Source organism: Cydia fagiglandana, chromosome 7 (genome assembly GCF_963556715.1).
Source record: "Cydia fagiglandana chromosome 7, ilCydFagi1.1, whole genome shotgun sequence".
NCBI lineage: Eukaryota > Metazoa > Arthropoda > Insecta > Lepidoptera > Tortricidae > Cydia > Cydia fagiglandana.
In genome coordinates, this window is record NC_085938.1 from 16,087,794 (window position 1) to 16,115,168 (window position 27,375).

General features: G+C 37.4%; 2 protein-coding genes across 2 annotated transcripts in view; one reads left to right on the plus strand and one right to left on the minus strand.

Annotated features, from left to right (window-relative positions):
• On the plus strand, nt 1–27,191 carry LOC134666037 (uncharacterized). The gene is made up of 4 exons (XM_063523143.1): nt 1–189; nt 20,627–20,740; nt 22,220–22,604; nt 24,106–27,191. The coding sequence occupies exons 1-4, from the start codon at nt 172–174 to the stop codon at nt 24,144–24,146; spliced, it is 558 nt and encodes a 185-aa protein (XP_063379213.1). The 5' UTR covers nt 1–171; the 3' UTR covers nt 24,147–27,191.
• Nucleotides 1–27,375, minus strand: part of LOC134666034 (nuclear migration protein nudC) — a 52,080-nt gene that overhangs the window by 20,757 nt on the left and 3,948 nt on the right. The window lies entirely within an intron of this gene.

Here is a 27,375-nt window from a genome sequence, read left to right on the forward strand (position 1 = left end):
TGCAACACTCTCAGTCAGACTCTAGTCGCTTTGCCGCTTGGAGCAGGCGTGACGCGCCGGCAAACGGAGAGGGCGAGAGAGGCAAGTCACCCCGACATGTGGAGTGAGTGTGTGTAGTGACATAACAGTGCAGTTGCAGTCCAAACAATATTAGCGTGGAAGTGCTCAGCAATGGATACCAAAAGTTCGGTAAGTGAGATGCGGTTGCAGTAGTGATAATTAACGCAATGAACCCTTGCAATTAGCTGGACACGGTGCGATGACACCAGAGGGACAGTCACAAGTAGCTGGCCCAATATTACAGGGTTCTGTTTTACTTTTATCGAACTGAAATTTGAACATTGTCATAGTGACATTAAGTCGAATATCAAATATCTTGAAAATGTCACATAGAAACCTGCTGACGGGGCCAGCGAAGTGTGTTGCCATGGTAACCTACACTAAATGACAGTTAAACACTTGTAATAAGAAATTCGTAATATAATTTCATAGTCAAAAAGTTTGTTATTTCGTCAAGTGACAAGTAAAACTCACTAATTACTACTAAAAGTTCAGAGTCATATAATATGTATAAATAGTCAAACACACTATTATTCATAATAAAACAAGGTTGATTTTTGTGTTATTTGTTTTTGCAATTAGTGAGTTTTGGTAGTCACCTGGCGATTTGTAAACAAAATATGTTTATGTTACGTTAACTTAGTAACACTTGACAATTTGTAACTTTTTAAAATTAAAAGCTTAAGGCTCTCGTCGATGACTGATTAAAAATAGTAATTTTAGTAAGGGCCACTTGCACCATTCACTAACCTGGTATTAACAGGTTAAACCTGGAGTGTCACCATGGTTACCAGTACAATTTGACACTAGCTTAATGGTTTAACCGGTTAACCCCGGGTTAGTGGGATGGTGCAAGTGGGCCTAATAATTAGTATGTAAACAATAGGTATACTTATTCTAAAATGTGATGACTGATTAGTATAACCTTATTTGAGTGTGTAAACTTTAGCCGTTATAAAGAGTAAAATAACTATAACTATGCAAATATTATGATTTTAGAAAAACCCAAAATCAGTATGAATCTACATCCGCGAGAAATGTTAATGGTATGCCGGAATGCCGTATCACAAACATTCAGAGCGACTCCAACCAAAAACAACAAAATATTATAAATTTTGGCGCCGCCAAACTGGATTAGATCCGCGTATATCTAGAATAGCGAACAGACGAACCGTAAATGGGTTGTAGATTAATCACATACAGGGTCATTCTTGTGTTCGAGGTGGTTAGGTAAGCGATACTGAACAACTTTTTCTATGGGACCAACCCCGAAAGCACAAAAAGTCTTTGGCCGTTTTATAGATTTTGGTTTTGGCCGAGAAGGCGACGTTTTCTTTCTATGGGAAGCCCAAATTATTTTTGGGTCCCATACCTAATACCTAATCACTTCGACAATATGGTTTACGGTCCAAAAATGACCCTGTATTTGCCGATGCCGCTGAGATATAAAAACAACATTGGTGTGAAAAGGAGTCTGAAGGCAAATGTTTGATTAGGATAATCAGAAGCAGTGATATTTAATTGTTGAAACTACAATGAAGACAAAGACTTGTATGTTCATGTCGTGAGTAATTAGCTGTTTGCAATAATAAGAGGCATTGCACGTCTGTCAATCAATCCGATGTTTAAGTGCATCAGTAGTTAAAGCAACCCTTCGAATGTAATGCATTTAATAGGGTAATTACAATACTTATGAAACTTTGGTCACATGGAGCCAATCAGCGAATTAATAAAGACCGACAATGTTTTGAGGTCAATGATATATGTAAGTTTTGGCGGTATGAATATTTGACGGCGCGCCAGTAATGGAGAATTGTTTTTGACTAATTAAATACCTACTCTATTGAGTAATAAAATATTTATAAATTTACGAATACAACTTTTAAATCGTATCAAGTGTAAATGTGCAAATGATAAAGATTCCATCGTGGGTTAATTTGAATTTAATGAATAGAAAAGTAAACACAAATGGTTAACAAAGTGGTTTATGAAAAGATCGCTTTTGAAAGTAGGCGAGGCTGCGCCTGGGCAATCGGCCATTAGGCCCGAGCTAAATGGCACAGGGACTGAGTGAAGCTGCCCTCGGCGCAGGCGCGCGGCCTTCACATTTCACAAAACCCGGACTTGCGCGCATCCAGTCGGGGCGGTGCATGCGACTAAAAAAACTATGACGGAATAGTCATTCAGACCGGTAGGAAGACGTATATATAAAATGCGAAAATGTGTGAATATGTCAAATGGACTTATTGATTCAAAAAGTAAGAGCAAAACAATGGAGATTGTTACATAAATAAACACAATTACCTCCATTACGTTACGCTCGCAAAAATCTATATCGCCGAGATTCAATTTTATGAATTGAATACCTTTTTGGGAACCTGTTGTATAACAGCTTTTGACATAAATCGATCAATAACGGCAGTAACTACTATAACACTGTATACAGCAAAGCTTTTCATCCTCCTTTTCAGAAGATGGCGGATATTGCATAACTGTATTTTATACGTCAATATTTTACCTAGATAACGTTACCTACCAAAAGTGCAAGTGACATGTAGCATCATTATATGTCATCATAAGTTTTTACTTTGTATATGTATAAATACCAAATAAAATGTGCCTTTAGTCGCATACCTCACGTGAACTCTAACATTTGACACTTAATAATTCACTACGCGTTGGATTACGCGCGAATTAATGATAGTAAGTTTATTTTGACAGTTGAATTGATAACGCATGCAGACGGCGCCTGTGCCGCGTCGGCCACCGCGTCATACCCAACAGCTAATCTAGTGGCATTCCTAGAGATTGTGAAAGATAAAGTTCATTCATATAATTTATACAGGTCACTTGATATCAGTTAGTGTTTTATGGTTCAATAGGCATTCGGCGCTAGGTTTCATGAATCGACGTCAATGCTTCCATACTTAATCTCATGAGTAGGGTTTCCTTGCACATAATAATATGTAAACTAAACGAGTATATTAGTCTGACGGGCAAACAGTAGTAGTACTTACAAAGGTATCCATTGTTACTATCGTAGCGTAGAATCCAATACATCAAATATTGATTTTTAGAGCTAGTACCTAGTGTTTATTGTATAATAACTGCTATGCAGACAATGTAAACAACGATTTCGCAAAAGCCCTAAACTTATTCGTGCAACTGATCACGTACTGGCTCAGAGGCGACGTCGCGGTGCTCAATCAAGCTAGTAAGCTATTATAAGTTACTAGCCACTTTAGAGGCTAAACTTCAGGCATTTAAAGAAATCCTAATTTCAGTGCCTTTAAGAGGCATAGGTCACCATAATTATTAGATTTTTTGCTATTTACAATCTCGCACGATACATTTTTTGTAGGTATTTGGTGACTTAGTGCAACGCTGCAAGCCCTCACGCATCGTCACAGGGCTATTATTACGTCACGAGCGTCACACAACACATGACTCAATACGTCATTGGGCCATAATGCCATGGGCTATTATTGAGTAGGTCAGTCGGCACTTGCATTGCAAGAAAGCGCGACACTTATGCTGCGACCTTATTAGGAATCTGATCGTAACCATATGAAATTTACGTGAATAGCCTCAGTAAACAACTGAAAATATAGGCACATCGTCTTGTATTGGCCTACTTATGACTCTTATGAGCAAGTAAATTTTTATAGACGCTCCCTTTTTTGAAATCTTTTGAAAACTGAATCCACTTCAAACGATCTAGAAAAGCCTTCATAAAAAACAACATTGTAAAATGTAATGTTGTATTGTATTTTTATGGTGAGCATTTAAAGGAAGGCACGACTATTATGACAATTAGCATAAATAACATTATAAACATTGTATGTTACACAGCCGATACGTTTAGAATGACATAACGAGATGAGATTCCCGGCAGTTTGACTACGGCACAAAAAGTTTCAATGTCAAGGAGCCGATAATTTCCGTGAAACCAAAGTTCTAAACGTCGGTGACTATATCTAATGTGGTCACATGATTCACAGACTTCTGTCAATACATACTGATATTTCTTCTGAAATAATCAATTTACAGGGTTAATAAAATTGGAATCAGGATAATATTATGAGTCTGCCGTGCTAATCTTGATTCAAATGCTTAGGTACCATCGCCCACACTGTTAACTGTACCTACATCGGTGGACCTTATGCTTCTTGTATTAAGGTTCACCGATGTACAGTTAGGACTGTTAGGAGTTTGCTGTTTGTACAGTCGAGTGCATAAATATGTATACATTTTTTTCACCTTATTGCAATGGGTTGTGAAGAAATGTATACATATTTATGCACTCGACTGTACACCAAATAATATCTTAAGGCATGAACCTATTATTTAGATCTGTCGAGCCATTGGTTCTATTTCAATCTAAATAATTAATTAACACGTTTCCAATGATAATGCACAAAGAAAATTAATACATGTGGTCAATGCAATTTCATAATTGAAGTAAGATATATTTTTATCTCGAAGCGATTATTTTTATAAACGTGTCAAGGCCGTACATTTTATCGTGCCACGAATCCGTTGATAAATGAACGAACAGATCAGCATGTCGGGTAGACAGTAGCAAGGTAAACGAACTTTTTCCTCAACCTGTAGCCCCGCGAATTTGTTTACATAACACGTATCTACTGGTAGCGGTAAGGAAAACTTAGAATAAATCTACATAGAGAATGTAGGTATTAAGGAAATTTCCTTAAAATAAATCTTAAATTCATTAGTTTCGTAATTCATTACGAATGGGTGAGGTTGCAAGGTCGAGGTCGAATGAACACTCGAAAATAAGTAAACCTAGAATGTGGCGTGTCAAGATCGCTAAGCTGAAGGAAGATTGGCCTGGACATCGGGGCATTAGGACAAAGATACAGTCGATCCTGCAATATTATAATTCGAGAAGAGGCAGGCACTAACCACAATTGACGAACTGTTCAACGTCACTCAGCAGTGAACTGTGAAATTTCAAAATGATTAAGAGATTCGGTGACAGACGCTTCGGTGCAACGGACCCTGACACAGATGGATATGGATTGAACAGTAGCCAGAAATTGTAATTAATAGACCAGAATGGAAGAATAGTGAGTCTTAATTTAAATGCATCAATTGTTGGAATGACTGATTGATATACGAGATACGAGACAAGTATTCATAGTAAAGTTAGATTTATAAGTAGACAATAGTCAATGCGGATCCGAGTTGTTTGTAAAGGGATTCCCGTCGACAAACGGATCTGATACACAAAAGTAACGCATGATGTAATTGGTATCATTCACACGCGACAAAGAAACGTAAAAACCATGGATTAACCAGTAACGAATTCTGAATGACCGAGACCCTGAGAGCGGGATGTCGCAACTCTGTGATCAATATTATTATTGGAAAATAAATATACAAATTAATGATCTGACAGAATGATAAAGAGTATTTTATAACATTTTTATGCAAAATACGAGTATTAATTAATGCATTTTTCATATACCTGTAGAAACAATTCAAATATTCTATTTTAGTGAAGAGTGTCGCCTTCTTAACAGGCCTTGGCCAATTATTACATGCTTAATCGAAATCAAAATACGGCGTATAAATTCGGCGTTTAGCAAACTGTTATGGTAATCGGGGAAATAAACATTTTCCCGAGTTATTTCAAAATGTACAGCCAATTCAAATAATGGTTTCACAGGCAAGGCCGTGCCGGATATTTTTAACTTTTTTAAGATACATACTCAAAACGCATGTGACTGTGACGATATGCAACAGGTTTTGGATTACGAAATATTTGGGCGACATCAATTTTTCGCGCCACTGAACGATCGATGTTCGCAACAAGGTAAACGAAGGCCGCGGTTTTACCTCTTTCGAAAATATTTGAAGAATGTATGTACTGTATGTTAACGCGTCTTTCATCAAACTGATTGTGCCTGATTTGGTAATGAAATGACCGAGAATCTGTGGATTGTTGTTTGTCAAACATAATCTTAAACAATTTAAAGTGGTCATTCTATTTCGTAATTTGTCCTACACCTCTACGGTATGCTTGAAACGAATGGTGTTAGAATCACGCGAAAGTCATTTTAAGCCAACCGGTCTTACACTCCCAACAAGGACAAAACATTTTCTTACATTGATATCAATGCAAATAGTTGAAGTGGTGCTCGGCGGTGTTTTTGGCAACATTATTTTTAAGGTTATTCGAAACTTATGACTGTTAAAATCTTAAAATCGTCTAGAAAATACTATGTAAATTTACCAGAAATTCCGTGATCGAAATATATTTGGAAAATGTATGATAAAGAAGTGACCTTAATCGCATTTAACGCTGGAGACGAGTACCTATTTGTTGTTCAGTTAACATGATAGGCAGGAAGCGAAGACACTTGTGAACTATCTCACAAAGATTCAAACCCGTCAAGGTAACGCTTTACAAGAAACTGACTGGACAAAACGATGACTATTATTTTCGTTGTGAAGATAAAACACAAAGACCTACATGTACTATTAGCTCCACGTGTAACATTTTAAAGGAATTCGTCGATGACCACATAGAAGCAAAAAGTAAAACAATTACTATCATCAAAAAAAATCTAATAAAACGAAATATTAAGTCCGGCATGTCGATTAAACGTAATATAACAGCAAATTGTATACGTCAGCAAATGATGATGATATCATGATGGCGTGAGTGAACGAAGAATCCGGCTATGTAGCCCATTTCATGGCCACTTTTTCAACAATATCATCCACTATAAGTATGAGATAAATAGAGGTTAATCGCTTTAAAGAATGCAGCACGATGTATAGAGATGATACCTCTAAACCATTAATTAAAAACTCTACATAAGGTTCCGGAATGTATTTATTATTAACAAATGGTCCAGCATATGGGTCATTACACGCTCAATAGTGTTTTGTATAATTGCTACTCTTCACATGTTATTTGAACAAATTGCCTTTACACAGCACGACTACCCTGGGTCGACTAAGATAGATTAATCGCAGCAGTTTGAATCAGTCATTAAAATTATAAACATCGGTATATTATTGATATTAGCGAGTCATTCTCAATCGGAGCCGAGCTGGTGACATTTTAATCGACCGACGACAAATGTTCAGATTCTAGAGAATCTCGAGGTCTAATATTACTGGTTTTCCCGAGAACTCAACACGGCCTCACTCGCGCAAGCAATGGGAACACACGGTCAGCTACCACGGCTTTGCATTGACACGGTTCCCGTTAGCTTCATAAATACAACCAATTGAGTTCAAGGACGCCCATGAGCATCAAGCCAGTGTGACCAGCGTGAACAATGAGGCATGCGGCATCTGTGCTGGGTTCCTATTGCTGGCAAGAGTTTTCCTCAAGTATACCAGTATAAGTGTAATCCTTGTTCGCAGAGTCGTTTCTGTTCTCGAGCTCACAGTTATTGTGGTTTGGAAGGCGCGAGCGCTTGCCACAGCTGTGCTTGTGATTAGAATACAAGGCCTGCAATCGCGTATAAAATATGATAATTGGACGTTCAAACGCACGTTTCGTCTCGTCATACCTGCTAACGGACAACAACTTTAATAAACAAATGCAGTTGACTGATGAGGCACATAGTAAAGTTATTCTGGCATGTGCATTTTTAATGAGAACCAAATACGAGACATGACAGACGTTATCTGAAATCTTCGGACAGGCAGATTTCGAAAACCAGAGACTAATAAATAGTAGAGACTGGTGGTCTAAAAAGTTGCGTTTCTCATTGTTGCAGTATCACTTTGCCTGTCAAATATCTATGCCATGGTATTAAGAGGGTATTATAGCACCATACAGCATGCCACATGCAGCATGCAACGTAGTGTAGGACGCCCTCCGACCAGGTGGGATGACGATCTGCGAAAGACTGCCGGCAGATGCTGGATGCGCTTTGGCGCTCTTTATGGGAGGGCTATGTCCAGCAGTGGACTAATATAGCCTGATGATGATGATGATGATGACAGCATGCCGGTGCCATTTACCAAAATGACTATGAACCCGACCTTGTATGCAGATCGGTAGTATTGTCTCTGCGAAACGAAAGCGAATAATGGATTGATTTGCAAGAAATCTTTTATGTGTGAATGTGAATCAAAATCACCACGGTCCGTCCGTTATCCATTGTAACATTTGCATCTTCGAAAGTGTTCCAACTGTTCCAAGAAGTGAGATGCAAGGAGGTACGCTTTCACTTCTTAAGGAGAATGGTTTGGTTAGGCGTTAACTGATTATCATAGTAAATATAGCAACCATTGTTTGAGATTATGAAAGTTGTTGCGAAGACTAAGAAGATTTGAGCCATTCAATTCCTCTTATGAATAAAAGCAATTTATTTAATCACGAGTAACTGAATATTTTATGTAAGCGTTTAAATAGATGTGTTGCATCAGTTGCTCTTAATAGACTTGAGACTCTTGACAAAGAGAAGATGAACACGAACTGTTCGTTGTTTTAGCAAGTTTATACTCGTAATTATATGCGGAAGAACTACTATGACATGGCGTGTCATCTTAAGTTACATCATATATAATAAGAGTTGTGATTATTTTTGCAATTGCATAGCAAAAACATACAAATAGATGCGTGTTAAATTCCTCTAGGTCAATCACTTTTTCCTCCTTCATGCAACATCATCAATGTAGGGTGTTAGTAATCAAGTTTAACAACATGCTGCAATTCCTCTCTATCTGCCGTGAGCAGCCAATCATCTACTGAAGTTTTATCCAGTACTTTAGTAATTAGTCTGAAAATTTTGCTTGCATTTTATCCGTTTACTAAACATTAAACGTCTCCCCACACTGATTCAGTAACACTACTGAAACTCTATGAATATAGTTATTACGTGATGTGAGACAGAGATTTGTTTTAAGATAACGCAACTTACAATATACACAAGTCCCAAGTCCCAATTGCTGCAACAATCCAACGACATTTCTCACGATAGCGTGGACAAAAACGCGTAACATTCGTTTTCATTCAGTGCCATTCTGGAGATTATCTATCTGGGAGTATTCTGGGTTCCAAGAGCAAGAGTTAGTAGTTTTTTTAGAAAGCCAGTGGTATCCTGACCCCAAAAACCGTTACATTGAAGATTAACCAAAAATCACATAAACTGGTTCGTTGTAACATTTTACGCCCATTTCAGGTAAGCGGCTGCAATGACAGGCCCAGGGCTTGGTCGTGAGATTTGGGAAAAGCGAACACACTGTAAATGAGTTCCGGGCATGATTACAATAAACCGTTATGGACACGAGCGCATGCATTGACTGTTGATACGTGAAGATTACCGCTGTTGCATAACTAGACAGTTTAACAGTTTACGCAGCATCAGTACCTTCACTGTGGGGAACCCCGTCTATTGTGGGAAATCACTAAAATAAGATGAGATTTTCACTGAAGATTAGGTTGATTCGTGAGGACGGTTTCAGAATATAAAATACCTACACCACGATCATGTTAGCAGGTATGTCTTATTAGAGTTACTGTTATTAGTTTGTAAAGTACAGCATGCTTTGTAACTTATTGCGACACAAAATTTCGAAGTCACGAGTATTTGCGAATTATGTTTACCTATTTGTCACAGTAAGGCCTGATTCGAATTCAATCTGCCAAATTGAAAACCCTATTAATGGTACTGAAGCTAGCTGAATCAAGATTTGTTTTTCCATAATTTATTGAAAATTTGTTTAAAAATTGTTATTTATAAGTAAATTCATCATTTTCCATTTCTTCCCGCTCCTGTCGTTAGTTTTGTTGTATGCCCTCCATCATACATCCGACAGTGTTTTTTGACAGTTTCTTAGTTTGAGTCCTATCAAGAACAATGTTTATTTTGAAATATTATATTGCATATAGTTTTTGTTGTTTTAACGAACTAATTCCTTGGACACTCCACTCCATACCGTTCAATAGGTCAATACTGTGGGACTTTGTTGAATCAAGTTTTTTGGTCCGATTTCGAGGGTACTGGCTTAAGCATGCTGATTGCCTCATAAACATCGTGGATCATCTCCAAATATTATCAAAGTAATACTTATTGGAAATCCGCATTATTAAACTAAAGCTGCGAACCGTTTCTTTTAGTGATGTTGGTGTCGATTTCTCTGTCGAAAAGTAACCAATGCCCGGTAACTGACACCACATCGACGAAATTCCTGATACGCCAGATATTTGAAGATATGTCTAGATCCTCATTGTTTCATGGATATTGCAATGAAATTACCTTTCAGTATTGGTATAATATTAGGTAACAGGTTATGTTGGAAATTAGTTATGTGCAAGTTTCTTCCATACTTATCAAGTTTTTGACAGCAATTTGACGCCTAATTAAAAAGACGGCGGCGTTTATTTGATTTTTTTGATCATCTTAGAATTGATAAAAAAAAATTTTTTTGGTATAATAATTTTGTGATTCTGATAATTATAATGTCGTAGTGTATATGTCGCAGTCGGATCGTATAATCCGCCGTATTACATTACGGCTAGCCGTTTTCAAAAACAGGGGCGTTTTGAAATGCGGCGGTTTAACGATTAGCCGTATTGAATGCGGCTGAATGAGAATCCGCCGGAATGTATTCGGCGCCATACGTTCTTCAACACGGCTAGCCGTAATGTAATACAGCGACTCATTAGCCGCCGCTTTGACAGTTTTTAGTTCCCATTTTTAACACTCGTGGCGCTGCCTGAAAAACGCTGGGGTGTCCATCAAATCTGGAATTTGTCGGACTGTTTCTTTAAAAAAAAAAATTTCCTTCGCAACTTAACTAGACGGAGCCCCGCTTCGCGGGGCTCCTATTTCTGAGCGGTTTGCCCTTCGGGCATCTGAAGCTACCTAACGAACCTAACCTACCTACCTATTGATTAAGTGAGACGTCCGTGAAAACATGACACTTTGGGGAAAAAAGCGTAGGTAGGTAATTAGGTTAGGTTCGTTAGGTAACTTCAGATGCCCGAAGGGCAAACCGCCCAGAAATAGGAGCCCCGCTTGCGGGGCTCCGTCTATTTAAGTTGTGAAGAAAATGTTTTGGAAAAGAAACACATGTAGTGCGGTGGGACCATGGTAGAAATAAATTAAATTGCAAACATTGTCAAATTCCGGTTACGTAGGCGACCGAAAGAACTGGTCACTCTACAATGTACGATGCGGCTAAACGTAGGCCGCCTTATTGAAGAACGTATCGCAGTGACAATCCGGCTAATCGTCGAACCGCCGCATTTCAAAACGCCCCTGTTTTTGAAAACGGCTAGCCGTAATGTAATACGGCGGATTATACGATCTGACTACGACATATATATAAAGTAAGCTAGAAAATATCCAAGAAAAATCACTCTGAATTTGTCAATTTGTTTCGAATCAGGCCTTAGTATGAATATTGTTTTTTAATTATCATCAGTATGTGGTATGCTCATCTTCTGGGCAATGCATACCTACTAAACAAAAAATGTTTGTGCGTAACGCGCGTCCTCTAGAGGTATACTGTCATACAATCTGGGATAACTCTTTAGTTCCCAATGGGAACTTTCCATCGATGTTTAAGGTAGATTGAGAGGTTGAATTATTTTTTTTGTTACATCTTTTTCAGAGCCATGTATCTTGAACAAGAGTTTTCAGCATAATACTGCTTCGAATCCCCTTAGTGAAAAATTTATGTCTCCCTTTAAATTCTGCAGTGATGAATATCAGGAATCAGTTTTCTTTATACTTGATATATCTGCGCCCCCTTTGCCAACTCGCTATGCCCTAATAGAGGCACGCGCTCCGTTGCACTAGCTAGAGAAATCCTGGTTTAGAGAGTGATACTGATAAACCACTAATATAGAGATAAACTGGGTCACACATTTTGTCATTTGCTTTGTCTAACTAAAAGTAAAGCCCAGTCCTCCGTGTACTGATACTACTGATGTCGAAGTACTGGTGACAAAGCATGTACTGTGACTAGGCAGCCCCGCTTGTGTTTCACAACATCTGTCCACCTGTTATTGTGTTGAACTGAACCGTTAAGGTACGTAGGCAGAAGCTCTAAAAAATACGCATGTTATCTCCCATTGACGGCACACAATCATAGTCATTCAATTGTCTACTGCAACGTTCACCTTCAACCATTCGCACGTCACTTCCTGTATCCAACACGACATTTAATGTCAGAACGTATTGAAGATAGATTTGTGACGTCAAACGCATCCGTAAGCAAGAATCAAAGCCATTAAAAAAGGCTGTGGGAATAACTGGAATAAGACACCTCTACTAGAGTTAAGTCATAATTTCATAGAAGTTTGACGTTTCAAATAACACTTGCACTGGGTGTGCTATCAAAATCGATGCAGACTTATCTTAGTCTAACTCTACCACCATACAACCATGAATTCAATTCTTTTTTCTCGCCGCGTATGAGAGTCTGCCGACCTCGTTTTACGGATGTGAAAAAACTGCTAGAGCAGCTAGAATTCAAATTGAATATTTGATAAATGAAAACTAAAATCGTATTGTAATTTAAAACATAGATCTAAATAAAATTATTAACTGAACACATAAATATTGCGTAATACCTACAGTTTTTTTTTAATATTAGGAAGACTTTGAAATAAATTTTCTCCACAACGCGTGCATTTTAATATGCACCAGGAACGGAAGATATGCAATGAAATAAAACTACCATTTATAATACAACAAAGTTAGCTCGCAAATGGAATAAATAATGCAAATAAACCTTGCGTCTCACGTTGCGTGTAACCACAATATCGGACAAACAGCCAAGTGCAGGGGTCCACAAACGTGCACTAACCACGTGCCGATAGCAATTATAACCTGAATCATGTGCACGCATCCGTGACTGGGACTGGCACGTATAGACATCCGACTGTGCGATATCCTTGCATAATTAATACAATGTATTATATTCAAATTAAGTGACCGATGGTTGTTTATCTATTTTCATAATGAGGCTGACTTAAGGTAAGGTAGGGTAAGACTATCACTTGTATGGAATCCTCATATTGGCTCGAGCAAAATAAACTACATACCTTAGTCTTACCTTAGTTGGATGGAGATAGGGTTGCCAGATGGTCGGGATTTGGCGGGATTCTCCCGACTTTTAGCATGTGTTCCCGATTCCCGACAAAGTGAAAACTGTCCCGAAAAACAGCTTCACGTTATAAAACAATAATTTTAAGTTCCGAACTGTCGTCGAGCGAGCGAGCTGACGTAGTGCCAATAATGTAAAATATCGTTGTTTTCAATACAATTAGGTACTTTAATTTGAATGTATTTTTTTCCCGACTTATGTCCCAAAATCCCGAAAAATTGATATTGTTTCCCGATAATAGCGCCTTCGAATCTGGCAACCCTAGATGGAGATATCACTAATCAGGGAAAACAGCAATAAATCCATTCATCAATAACGGACGCAAAAACGATTGGTTTGCTGCAGGTACACTTCCAAATCAACGATAGGCTGAACCCAAGTTCGTAAATATTTACTGTAGCAAAGAGGCATGGCACTAACGTTTTGCATACTATAATAATGACATTCAAAAAGTTAAAAAAAAAACGTGTTATTTGCAATTAGAAACCATGAATCAAAATTGGCAGACGCTCTTGAAATAAAATGCAAATACGAATCAGCAATGCAAAAACTAACATAATAAGGTAAACCTACATAAACATTTCGAACATTGTGACAACAATCACAGTTATTAAATAGTCATGTTAATCCACAAATATTTAAACGTCAAATAAATGGTAGAAATCTGTCATGGCTCTAAATGTTGTATAGTGAGACAAGACAACATTGGCTAATGCTTTGCCAATAACAAAGTACAGCGTTTCTACATCGCATGACAAAGGTTGGAACGGCCGAGTTCCCACCTGTTCTGTGTTCTATGGTCTGATTTGGACGGAGTATGCGTATCGTTGGAACAATTAGCACATTCGACGAAGATTGTATTCCTGTCATGTTTAAGCATTGAAATGTTGTGTCAAAATGACATTTCAGGGTAGGCTGCTTCGTTTACGAAAAACGTCAAATTGTTTGCAAAATAGCGGCAGGTAAATGTGCTAACGAGATATGATGATTTGTTACAGGTGTCCAACAGAAGTTTAGGTTTCATTTTCAGCAGGTTTCGACATAAAAATCACGTTTCAGCCAAATGTTCGGTTTCGGTCAAAAAACTGACAAACCTCTCAGGCGCACCAAAAATTATCAATTTTAGGATCGCGTTCGTTTAGTTTCAGTAATAAGAGAATATTAATTCGATTTCGGTTCCGGTCAATAAAACAGTTTTGGGCGGACATTACCTATTGCTTAGTAGGTTCATCCATGCCATACAGTCTCATTCAGCCTTCGCCTAAATAAAGATTTCACAAAAAGGGATGCTGAAGATCAAAGCGAAGGAGATAATGGCATAGAGCGCATACGGATTCTGTATTATCTGAGGATGCGACCAAGAACCTATAATAAAAAAAATACCTGATGTTCTAATTCATACAATTATCCAATGTACGAACATGATAATCATTACCCAGATCAACAACCTTGTTGATTAGACTAAGTCATATTGAGAGCGAAAGCGTTGGAGCGTGCCACAATGTTTTCAATAGCGCCGTGTCGCATACCGTAACGCCACTGTTATCACTAACGCTACAAGACCAACCACATAAGTGTGACCTCATGACCCATGATGACTGCGCATACTCAGAAATCAAAACAATACTGGAAGTCTGAGGCGCAGCACTGAGTAAGCAAGTATAACGTGCTGGAACCGGTTGTGTGCATTTGGCGAAACATTTTGCAACACACCCCGCTATACATGGAGACGGTTATACGTCCCACTGATATTTACTAAGGATACATTTCAAAATTACTTTCTTACATGATCTTTTGCATAAGTAAATAATATGATACCTTGAGTATTAGCGGAAGCAGTTATAAAGTTGACCCAAAAATTTTTTATTAAGCTATGAGCTTCATCACATATGTTCCTTGAGTAATTCTAAGCATTTCAAGCCTGGGAGGCAATAAGAAATGTGTGTCTACTCGGATTTGTAATGGATTCAAACTTTCAACCCCTTTTTAACCCTGTTAGGGGATGAATTTTACAAAACGCTGAAATTACTTTTCCTGTCTTTTAATAATATCCCCAAATACAAAGATTCAAGTCCCACGTTCGAAAATTTTTTTGATATCCATACAAACTTTCAAACCCTTTTTCACCACCTTAGGGGATGAATTTTCAAAAACGCTGAAATTAGTTTTCTTTTATTTTAATAATATATCGTTTTACGAAGTTTCAAATTCCTAGCTTAAAATAAAACTTGAACCCCATACAAACTTTCATCCCCTTTTTAACCCCCTTAGGGGTTGAATTTCTCAAAATCGCTTCTTATCTCATGTACACTTTATAAATGTAATCTAGTGTGCAAATTTCAACTTTCTATCATTTGTAGTTTCGGCTCCGGGTAGCAAAAATCTCCAACCAAATTTTTCACCTTTTTACGTTTTTCTTGTAAAATTACTATGAAACTGAAAAAAAACAAATATCAGCAATGAATTCTACGTCGTTGGTTTATACGAAAATTATACCAAACTTGCCCTAGTATCCACCAAGATCAGAATAGATTTTTTTTAAAGATGACGGGTGGCGGCCGTCTTTGTACCCCACCCTCCCCCCCACCCTAGGCTAGAAATGCTTAGAATTACTCAAATATCAGATGTGATGAAGCTCATAGCTTAATAAAAAAATTTTGGGTCATGTATGGCAGCGTTACATAACTGACTCCAGTATATTACGTTACGCTATTTGAATTAATTAATGGAGAAGTTGTCAATAGTTTTAAAATAAAAACAAAAGAAGACAAATCTAAATAACCAGCCATTAAAGGATAAGATTCTTAACGTAGCACCTTTTGAATAATAGACCAGATGAAGATTAACGTTGTACATTCTGTTTGATTGGTCGCAGATACTCAATGATTCACTTCTCCATACCTTGCACACAAAATATAAATGGGAAGGATGTAAGAAATAAGTGAATAACTAGTACCACCGTGAAAACCTGGTACCCACTTACACACAATCCCTTTAACCAAGTTATAGCTAATAGGTACTAACTATTAGCTATAACTTGGTTAAAGTAACTGTAGGGATTGCAACAGCCTACAAAGGCTCTGACGAGACGTCGACTGTCTATGAGGCCCTTATTCGTAGCACTTACCTAGAAGATCACCTCAGGCAATCCAATAATTGTGATCTCCAATAACGAAGGTACAGTTACTACGGGCCGCGAGGTCAAGCTGTACTAAAGATGAGCAGTAGATACAAATTGTTGGCTTAATTAGGTTGAGCGTGCTCCTTTTATCACGTCGTAATCAAAGGTAACTTAACCCTCGCCAAAGTTCATGTTTACATTGTAATCTCATTATCCGAAAATGTTCCGCCTTGACCTTGTCGAGGCTATAAAAGAAATTCATTAAGATACAGGCAAAACTAAAATGCCTATCCATCATATTATCAAAGCAACAAAGAGGGCCGTGAAGACCGAAAGCAAAACTTAAGATTTATTGCGTCAGAGGCCGAAACAAGACCGCAAATAAAGAGAACGCGAACCTTGAACACCGTATCTGACAAAATCAATCGGACTCTGAACAAAACTTGACCCAAAAATGTAATTGATGAAACTTAACAGACAAAAGTACTGAGCAGACACTTGTGCATAATTGTGAACGAGTTTCCACAATCTATGGGCAAAGGCTAATGTGTGTCGATTTGAAAGTAACTTGTAGATAACGTCGTTGAAGAAGATAAGGAAAATAATTTTAACAACGTTGCCTGCCCTACTATTCTACTAAGCCCCATAACAAGTCTAAATTACTTAGGAATTGTTCATCACATAAATTAGGGGATCCGAACTTGGAACCACCAGCAACGTAGATAAGAACAACCAAAATCACTTGTAGAGTATCAACTTGTCCCAACAGAGGGTTAAACTAAATAAAGTTCAGTGAATTTACTCATTACAGAGATTTACTCATCAGTACCGCTGCCATAGGATACTACATTTCCTGATTCTCCTTATTTGTACTGTACAGAAATAAATACATCACGATTCTTACCTAAAACAGAACATCTTTACAAAAATCTAACAAAACTAGAACAAGTCGTTGCCAAGAATGCAAAAAGACAAGGAAGAATTGATAACATACAAGTATTCGTAACGTAACGCACACCTACGCTTGTTTTCGTTACACAACAACAGAGCTAATATGCAGTTTTTATTGCAACAGTTTTGTTCATTAGCCACAAAAGATTCCTTTATTTGCCCATAAATCAAGCGTGAAGAAACTTGCATGCATTAGTTTACTTTGACAGACCACAGCGCTTATGTCGGAACCTCTATTTTATTTTTAATAGCTAGGTAGCTATAGGTGTATATAGGTATATACACATATAGTTAATATCAACATTCAGTGATTTAATAAGCGAGTAATTTTTTTTTTTTTTATTATGAATGGGCTTACTCAAATACTCATGGCCACAGACTAGCCGAGGCGTAGACGTGGCCTACGATGGAGCTCGCCCAGAAGGTGCCTGTTCACTCTTGATTTGAAGGTATATTTGAAATCTAGTAGATTTCAAGTTTATTGCGGACATATTAGAAGAATAAAGCAATAGAATTCTTAGTGGCCCACCAGTGGGACACCTAACCAGAAAACATAACCCTAAAAAATCTTAGTGCCGTGCTCGGAAACGTTCGTATTTGTCATGCTACTTCAGTCGACCTTAGTACTTTTTGTACTGAGACTGACTGAAATAGCTTAACACGTTCATGTGTTTCCGTGAAAATACGATGGTAAAATATAATGCATTACTTCTGTTCTTACATCATGTTTCATGTCCTTTAGTGGAGGGACTATTTATGGGCATCACATTTTGTCCATTTTAGTGGCGTGATTATTTTTGTCAAGATTAATTTTTTTTCATCCCATATGTTACTGTACTGTGTTTTGTAATTACGGAAGTAACCTAATTCAGCACAAGGAGGAGGACATGTGATCCAATTTAGTAACCGAGTAATTCCATATCCATTTTACGAACGAAGAAAAATCTATACGGAGATAAAAATCTAAATTAAGATGCTAGCAAAGATGGCCGATTAGTAGGACGATTGAATAATAAAACAAAAGATCCTCTTGATTAATGGCACTTGTAAGTTGATTTTATTAATTACTCTTTTTTGCACTCGTTAACAAAAACCGTAACAAAACATCGACAATGATTATAAATGAACTAGAAGAATTTGTTCATAACTATGATCGATCGATTTTATTTCCATCAGTAAATTGAGTTGAGCATTCGATAATGCAGGCTATTTTATCTATTGCTCTATTAAAGTAATAAGCAATGATTATATAAAACACGGACAAAGACTGGCAGTTGTCTCCTATTTAGGTATACTTGTCAAGAACTAGGTTTTGACCTAGATAGAAACAGACATCTCGCAATATTTGCATACTCTACAGAAGTTCTAGCTCATTTGAATTACATACATAATAATTATCATTGCAATGTCAAGTGATCTAACAAAGTTAAAGATCGAAGGTTAATAGTTTTACATAATAAAAATTAACAATAATAATTTAAAAATATTTCTCCTACGCCTGCGATTGTCGCTTGTGCAGTCAGCATGAACTAGCTATATTATAGCTGCAAAAGTAGTATAATAGTTCGTTACACCATATATTTAGTACGGTTTGACAAACTATTTGGCCACTTTAGCTGCTACAATATAGGTATATTTGACGCCACAGAACACCACCTCTAGAAACCTAATATTGGCCATTTTGTTCCCGACGCAAATCACCAAACTGTGAGGTGCGGGAGGGGTGCTCACGGCGTGGCGATTGGTCGTTCCAATCATGGCGCGCTGACACGTGTAAGCGTAGGGATGGGACATGTTCATTACAGGTAGTGGGTACTGCGATACCGGTGATAGCGAAATTTACTGTGGTAAAATTGTTACCAATTTAGTATACTTAGAGTAAACTTACTGAATAATTATATTGAATAATTTAATATTTCATTTAGTAATTTTTCAATGTAGCTGAAAATTTTACTTAACATATAAGGGTATTTCTGTTTAAAGTACCCAGAACTTGAATTTTAAAGTTTAGAATTTTTATATTATTTCCACTCAGAATCGCAATCTCTTTCGATACGAGAAAAAAGTGTCGCCAAAATATCATACCTACAATTTTCTTTCTTTGAAGTTCATCATCAGGTCAATCTCGTGACATGAGATCTAGAGGATTCTAAAAAACCCATACAACATATGTCTATCACAAACCAACACCGAGTTCCCTCGCACTTCTTTGAAGTTCATCATCAGGTCAATCTCGTGACATGAGACCTAACTGCTCATCTAGAGGATTCTAAAAAACCCATACAACATATGTCTATCACAAACCAACACCGAGTTCCCTCGCACTTCTTTGAAGTTCATCATCAGGTCAATCTCGTGACATGAGACCTAACTGCTCATCTAGAGGATTCTAAAAAACCCATACAACATATATGTCTATCACAAACCAACACCGAGTTCCCTCGCACGTCTTTGAAGTTCATCATCAGGTCCATCTTATAACATGCGGCCTAACTGGCCCGCTGGCCTAGAGGATTCTAAAAAAACCTACACAACATATTACCTATATATTATGTCTAAAATGGTACAATACGGTATGACGAAGCACGAAGTTTCCGCAACTGACGAAACCATCATCGTCACATCACTAGTCGAAAGGGAAAAGGATAGCGCATTACATTTTCAAGTTGACGAAAAGGGACGGACTACTTCGCCTCTGCTTACTGACCAGTATAACATGAACCCCGCGGACAAGAAACATTATGCAATGAAATAATGAATTTGACTTTCCTGTGGGATGTTATTCCATCTGTTTTGTAAGTACAAGCCTTAAAATGACTTGCCACACCATTTTACGCTGCAATATCCCATGATTTCCCAATTAATTCAATAGTTTACGATTTATATTATTAGACTCGTGCACACTGCTAACAGGTCGTAATTTTGGACGCAACTGATCGGAGCGGCGCGCGAGCAATCTTATATTTGACCTATACACCATACGTGCGGTGACCGCGAGTCGTCCTATAAGCTATGTCTATAGGGGTTGGTCTGTGTTTGACGCTGACTGCAGTATGCAAAGGATTGTCACATGTTATGGGAAAGTGCAATATTAAAAGCTTTTCTAAGTATAAACATGTAGTGTGTCTAAAATAGTTTTATGACTGACAATTGTCATTTGTATGATATTTATTCTTATATTGATCCGTTTATTTTACATTGAAAAGTAATTTAATGATTTTTACTATTAAGAGCGCTAAAATTACCCAACATAATATTCACCGCACATTTCATTCATGACTACACGTAATTTTGATATAATAGGTAGAACCAAACCCGCTACACCCAACAGAATAGCGTGTTCACGCCGCCATGTAAATCAATTACAAATAATCATTGTTGCAGATCTGTTCACACGAGTGGCACATCCCGCGGCCGTCACTGTCCGGCGGCAGCGACTCGCGCTCGCGCGGCGGCTCCGCCTCCAGCCAAGGCTCTTCCAGCAACCACAGCACCCACGTAAGTCTACGTCATTGCTATCATCATTTTACGAAATACGAGCCGTTTAGATTTTTAGTTCCGCCCCCGCTACGTCACCGGCACCGAGATTAGTAATTTGACTGGTGTAAAAAAGAGTAGGTGCGATTGTTAGAGTTCCTTGGTTGGTAACGCTATTTATAAGCTTACAACATTATGTCTTCGGTCCGGCCTATAAATAACAATAGATAGCAAGTAGAATATTTTTATGCGTTATTGTAATTGTAAACAAACCTGTAATAAAAGTATTTCTCATGACTCACGACAAAACGATTATATTGACGTTTTTTAAATGTGTTGTTATGTACATTTATATACGAGGTAAACTTAGTATGATTATACAATTTACTAGAAAAAATATATAATAGGTATACACGTCCCTAATTTCAGTACAGAACCTTCGATAAGCGATTTCTACTCACGCGTGACTAATTTGTTCACACCTGTGATCGATTTACAAGATAAAGGTAACCAGTAAAAAATAGTTTTTTGCAAGAATTAGGTAATAAACGTAATAATGGAAGGGGTCAACATACGATTTACAAATTGCCAAAGCCGTGTCCGGTACATGATCTTACCTGTCATGTTCTTGTGATGTGATAGGATCCCCTAATTTTGGAGCTGACAGCTATTGATCGACACGTCTAAAGATTTTATTTATTACCTCAATTAGTATCTGACTTTATTTATTTAATCTTTATTGCACAAAAGAAAACCGTATATAGTACAAAAGGCGGACTTAATGCCATAAGGCATTCTCTACCAGTCAACGTTCACATTATTACACAGAATACTCGGTTAAAATAACCTTATTCGAAACTTAAAATGAACCTTTGAGTTTACCAAACGTATAATATAATTTTATTACGTGCAATAGTGAATGGATTAGCCTCATCGTTAAGTCGTTTGATGTGCAAGAATATAAAACCTTTTACTGCGAATCAAATTCATTTCCTGGGATCTTATTCCAGATTACCTCGCACTGCCGAGTCGTTCTCAGGCAAACAAATAATTACTAAAATTCAATCAAAGTCTGTATATTTTATTCTAAATCTTACAGTATCACTGTCATGGTCCTGAGTTTTCGCATTTTTAAAATGACACTCAACGATGCTATTATTAAAACGAATACCGTACCGTATCGTAGGCGTAAGTGGTAAATCCGTTTAAGTAGACAAACTGAAGAAACACGAATTTCTTCGTATTGACTATTTAACTCGTAGCTTAATTATTAAGGTGTATCGATCTAGGTTCATTTCAAGTCCTGATGTGTTAATGTTTTTCATAGTAGTTAATCATAGTCATTGTCAGTGTCATGTCAGTCAGGTGCGCCTGAACGTGCGACTAGCTTTTGCGCAGTAAGCGTTGGTAATAATCTGTAGTAATCGGAATCGCATTAAAGACCACCTACTCTTTTAAGATTCCGTCAATTATGCTAATGTTTGATCCGCATTTTTGCAGAGCGTGTCATCGGGTTCGCTACTGCTAAGCGCTGCGCACCTCGCTCGCATACACGGAAGAACTACGGAGCAGACCCATCCCCCCAGATTGGGCAATAGCCGCATATCTAACTACGAGACCGCCGTGGTCACAATTCCCGAAGAAACGAAAGATTCAGAGTTACAAAGTAATTACTGGAAGGACGTGAAGCGAGCGCCAGAGGCGGACACGGCGTCTATAGCCAGCTCAACCCATTTTACCGTCGTGAATGGGTTCACGAAGCACCGAACTACGAAGGAACCAAAGTCCTGCTGCTGCAGCCATTCGCACCAGATCACTGTCCTCGTCATATCGATGACGATTCTATTCTCTGCGTGCATTCTCGCGGCTATATGTTTTGTTGAAAGTAAGTGTTGCACAACTCCGCTGCATTAATATCATTTTTAGCTTAGCTTTTTTTGTCGATGTGGCAATGCTGTTACGCATCGTCGCCCTGGGCCCGAGGTGGGCCCATTATGGGGGGATTCTTACCTCCCAGCTCTTTTCAATAGTGAAAAGTAGGGAAGGAGCCTACCCACTAATCACACATCTCCGGCGTTTCCCATAATATGTCGTTTGGAGAGGCGTCCTGGGATCGTGAACATTCTACCAGGAATCATGCTCATGCTTAAGCCTACCGCCCTACGTAGGCAGGTTATAAGTAGGTTTAACAAAATTTAAACTAGACCTCTGAAATTGAATTTGATCATATACAGGGTGATTCCGGGGTCGTGGAGCAAGCGATCAAGGCATGATACACAAGCCCATACTGAACAACTTTTACTATGGGACCAACTCCGAAATCGCGAAAAAAACAAAAAAAAATTGGTAGTTTCATACATTTCGGCCGATCACATGTTGTCGTGTTCTATGGGAAGGCCAGTTTTTTTTCGCGATTTCGGATTTGGTCCCATAGTAAAGCCAGCGATCAAGGCATAATACAGTGATCGGCCGAAATGTATGAAACTACCAATTTTTTTTTCGCGATTTCGGAGTTGGTCCCATAGTAAAAGTTGTTCAGTATGGGCTTGTGTATCATGCCTTGATCGCTTGCTCCACGACCCCGGAATCACCCTGTATAAATTTATATTAACTTGAACTTTTCCGGTTGAAGGAAAGCCAAAGCGAGGTTAATTATAGGTTCTCGAATGTAACGATCTATGTAAGGACGTGTGGTTGCCTCGAAGCCTAAATACTTGCATCCGATTTGGACAAACGAGATGTACGCTTCGGATTAAACATGGTGAGCTTATGTAACATCGGGCACATGACGTTCGTAAATAGCAATACCGATGCGCTAACATCAGTATTATTTAACTATTAGAACATAGCATAATGACGATAAATCCCACATTATTTTATCCATAACGAAACGGAGCTTGTGTGTCTGTTGGTCCAAATGGTGAATGTCCACAACGAAACAATCGAATTAATTGCGTTAAGGCTTCCTGTGAAGTATTTTCGATACATTAGTGACGGTTTTAGAAAAGTGTTAGGTACTAGCCAGAGGATGCTGATTGTATTTTTAGCCAGGGTTTTTTTTTCATCAGTTATTGTGTTCAACTTCTTGTCTGTGTATGATAAGGATTCTGACCGTATTTGATGATTTTTCTGCTCTTGCACATCCGAGAATTGAGTCCAAGATTTTTGACCACCACACACATATGTCTTAACATGGTCTTAACATTGCGAAAAATTACAACTCATTAAAATTGCGAAAATAAGATCTGTAAGATAATATAATAATTAATTACTTATATTAAATGTAAATGTAAATTTTACATGATCTACAAAATTTATTAGTTGTAACATCAACATCATACATAAAGTAACAGTGCAATATTAATAATATTATTTTTATTTTTCAGTGAGAATGCGGAAAGAGACCGGCATGTACAAGTATTCTTAGAAGAAATTTTAGATTTAAGATTCTGAAGCTGCACAATCTTGACTGTTTAATCTTCGATTATACTAACTTGCAATGTGAACTTTATATCCTACGGAGCAAAGGCGTTTTTGCAAGAAAACAATTGAGGTAGAGTCAGTAAATAAAGTCAGTAGAGGATCTGCAGCGCGTCATAGTATTATAAATGTAATGTATAAGTCACTAATGCAGTCTATGTACTGTCAAATAAATGGAACCCAGGGCCGCAGTGGAATAAATTTGCCTCATAATATAGTCTATCCAAGCATATCCTTTTTTCCCATGATAATAGGAAATAAACGGTTAGAATTTATTTAGTAACTACCATTGTGGCCCAGATTACATTTATTAATAGAATGAGTATACATATATTATCTTGTATGGGTATGTGTATCTTGCACCTTACAAATGGTGTAATTTAATATAACTTAAAACGAACAATGGGAAATGAACTTAAGACCCACGTTAAATAAAAATTATTCCCTTATCTACACACGTGTTTTTTAAGTGGAAATTCAGCTCAGTCTCCAAGTAAATCAAAGCTTTTAACCAGTGAACATAAATATAATTGAAAATTAGAATGTCATTATTGTCAATTCAATATATTAAACCTTTTCTGCAGTCATACTTCTATGCAATTTGTTAGGAGCTTTCATACATTTACTTTTATATAAGTAGGTAGTTATGTAATGGCAATTTTCAGATTAAATAGCGTCAGTTGCGCTAGTTTTCGTCCAGTTCTAGTTTTCGTCGACTTAACGAAATTTGATTAAAACGTACATTGCCGCACAATTGGACTAATTGCGATCCTTAGCGTCTAAACAATATATCTATTAACATAAAAATGATATTTAGCAAGTAGCAAATTAAAAATGAAATATATTATGCTGAAACGAATGAAACTAGCTTAATGATTTTAATGACACTATGTTGTATTTAATTTTTAAGATAAATGTGCAAAGTTGCGATCCAGTGATTCCGACTTAAGAGCACAACTTTGGTATAGCTAGGTTCAATTTTAAAAGAGGAAACAGTTCAGAACAGAACCTCGAAAACAAACTATCTGTATGGAGTGAGACCAACTCACATTTTCTATCTTGAACCAACTTTTGCAAAAAGAGGATTCTGCAAGTATTTGAGCAAATTTTAGCACTTGTAATGTACACTGGTTATAAAATATTAGTGCAATATATTATCATTATCCAGTAACTTATTTAGTTCAATTTAGTTATAAATATTTAAACTAATTGGTGTTAATTTATATAAGTATTGTGGATGTGATTGTTGATTGATGTTGGTACTTGGAAAAATTCGACCTATGCCGCTGTGGTCGGTGGCCGAGTGGCTTAGGCACCTGCCGCGATAGCAGAGGACGCTGGTTCGATTCTAGCCTGGGGCACTGGAGGCCTTGGTCACTTTTTCTTAGTATATGACATTTATTTCAGTTGATGTTGGTTTCTTGTTAAATAGGATGAATGAATAGTATAGTTCGTTTTTTAGCATTAGAAAAAAGTAAACAATCGTGACGTATATTTTTATTGAAAAACACCTTTGAAAAATAAGTACCGGCAAATATGTAACAATTATAAATTATATACGATTACTTACATTCTTTTGCTTTACATTTACATTCTACTGATTTTTAAAAAGCGTTTTTCAATTAAAAGCTTTTCAATTAAATTTTTTTTCAACGTCAAGATCGCGTAGTCTTTTTCTAATGCTGACAAACGAACTTTAGAGAGTATGGAAGTGCCATTATAAACGTCAAACTCCGAAAGTCGGACCAAACTAACTCTGCAACGCTGCTGGCATTTGCAATAACAAAGAGTGGCGAGATGTCTTTGAATTTGTTTATGATATTTCTATGAACTTATGACGATTACTATACACTGTATAATGACACTCTCACACTTTGTTCGGTTCAATTTAGAGCAAAGTTAGCTTAGATGGACTTTACGAAAATAAGTGTATATAGTGGCGCTGCCAAACTTTGTGTGCAGAGTTAGCTTAGTCGTTTAACGAAAAGGTACCAAGTAATGTATGAAATTAAAGGCTATTATGAAAAGGTTGCTATTACAACGCCGTATTTAGGAATATTGGTAGGTACCTTTCTCTTAAGCGTATCTTGTTAATATTTCAGTGATAGTTACATAGCTAGAACTTAAGGTCATTTCATACAAATTAAGGCATTTTAAATTTTGTGTAACCTAATGTGGACTTTATTTCGTTGCGTTAATGTCCACGAATAAACGAAAATTGTGATGTTTCACGGAAAAGGTACCTTATGGCGGCTGGCGCTTACGTCGCATAGCGCCGTAATAATATTGGAGCGACGTTAATAATAGCGTAAGCGCCATCCGCCATAAGGTACCTTTACCCGTTGGACGTCACAATTAATATTGGTGGTGCCTAGATACGTTATACGAATACGTTGTTATATTGTTCTTTTGTTCTCAATCTAATCAAGGCCACTTGACGAGCCATACTTAACCATTTACCAGGCTGATATTTCAAAAATGACAATTGAATGTCAGTTTTACTCATCGAAAATAGAACACATGTTTGAAGTGCCGTATGTGGGAAATATATATCCCTTAGCCTGGTAAAGGGTTAACCCCTTATTCATAAAACTTTACGGGCCTGATTTGGTTATGTTTTATTCCTTTTCTCACAAATACAAAAGTCAAAATGACAGATAAAGACAAACGATTACCAGTTAATTGAGGTTTGTAGCGCCACAGAATAAATAATAGTAGTAGCGCGTTTATGAATAAGGGGGTTAATCTTTTCTAAAGGTGTCATGGTGAAATCAGTTTTTTGTTGTAATTCTATTAGTTTTAACCCAGATCCCTTTTTAGAGGAAAAGGATTAAGTAGTTGAAAGTTGTAAATTTTCGTTATTTTACATGAAAATTTGCATCTTTTATATGTAAGATTACTTAGTAGAGCAAGAAAATGTTCTATTACCATAAATTGTAAAATATCAATAAGGAAGAACTGTGATAAAATTAAACAGAATATATCCCTGAGAGTTTTTGTATTTTATTAACACCTATTAGGGTTCCGTACCCAAAGGGTAAAAACGGGACCCTATTACTAAGACTTCACTGTCCGTCTGTCTATCACCAGGGGGCTGTCCATAAATTACGTCCTCGATTTTTGTAGATTTTGGACCCCCCCTAAAATCATCCGATGTCCACTGTCCAGACCCCCCA

Coding starts and splice junctions, on each gene's coding strand:
- LOC134666037 (XM_063523143.1), top strand. Junction 20,741..22,219: donor CCAGCAACCACAGCACCCAC/GTAAGTCTACGT, acceptor GCATTTTTGCAG/AGCGTGTCATCGGGTTCGCT. Junction 22,605..24,105: donor GGCTATATGTTTTGTTGAAA/GTAAGTGTTGCA, acceptor TTTATTTTTCAG/TGAGAATGCGGAAAGAGACC.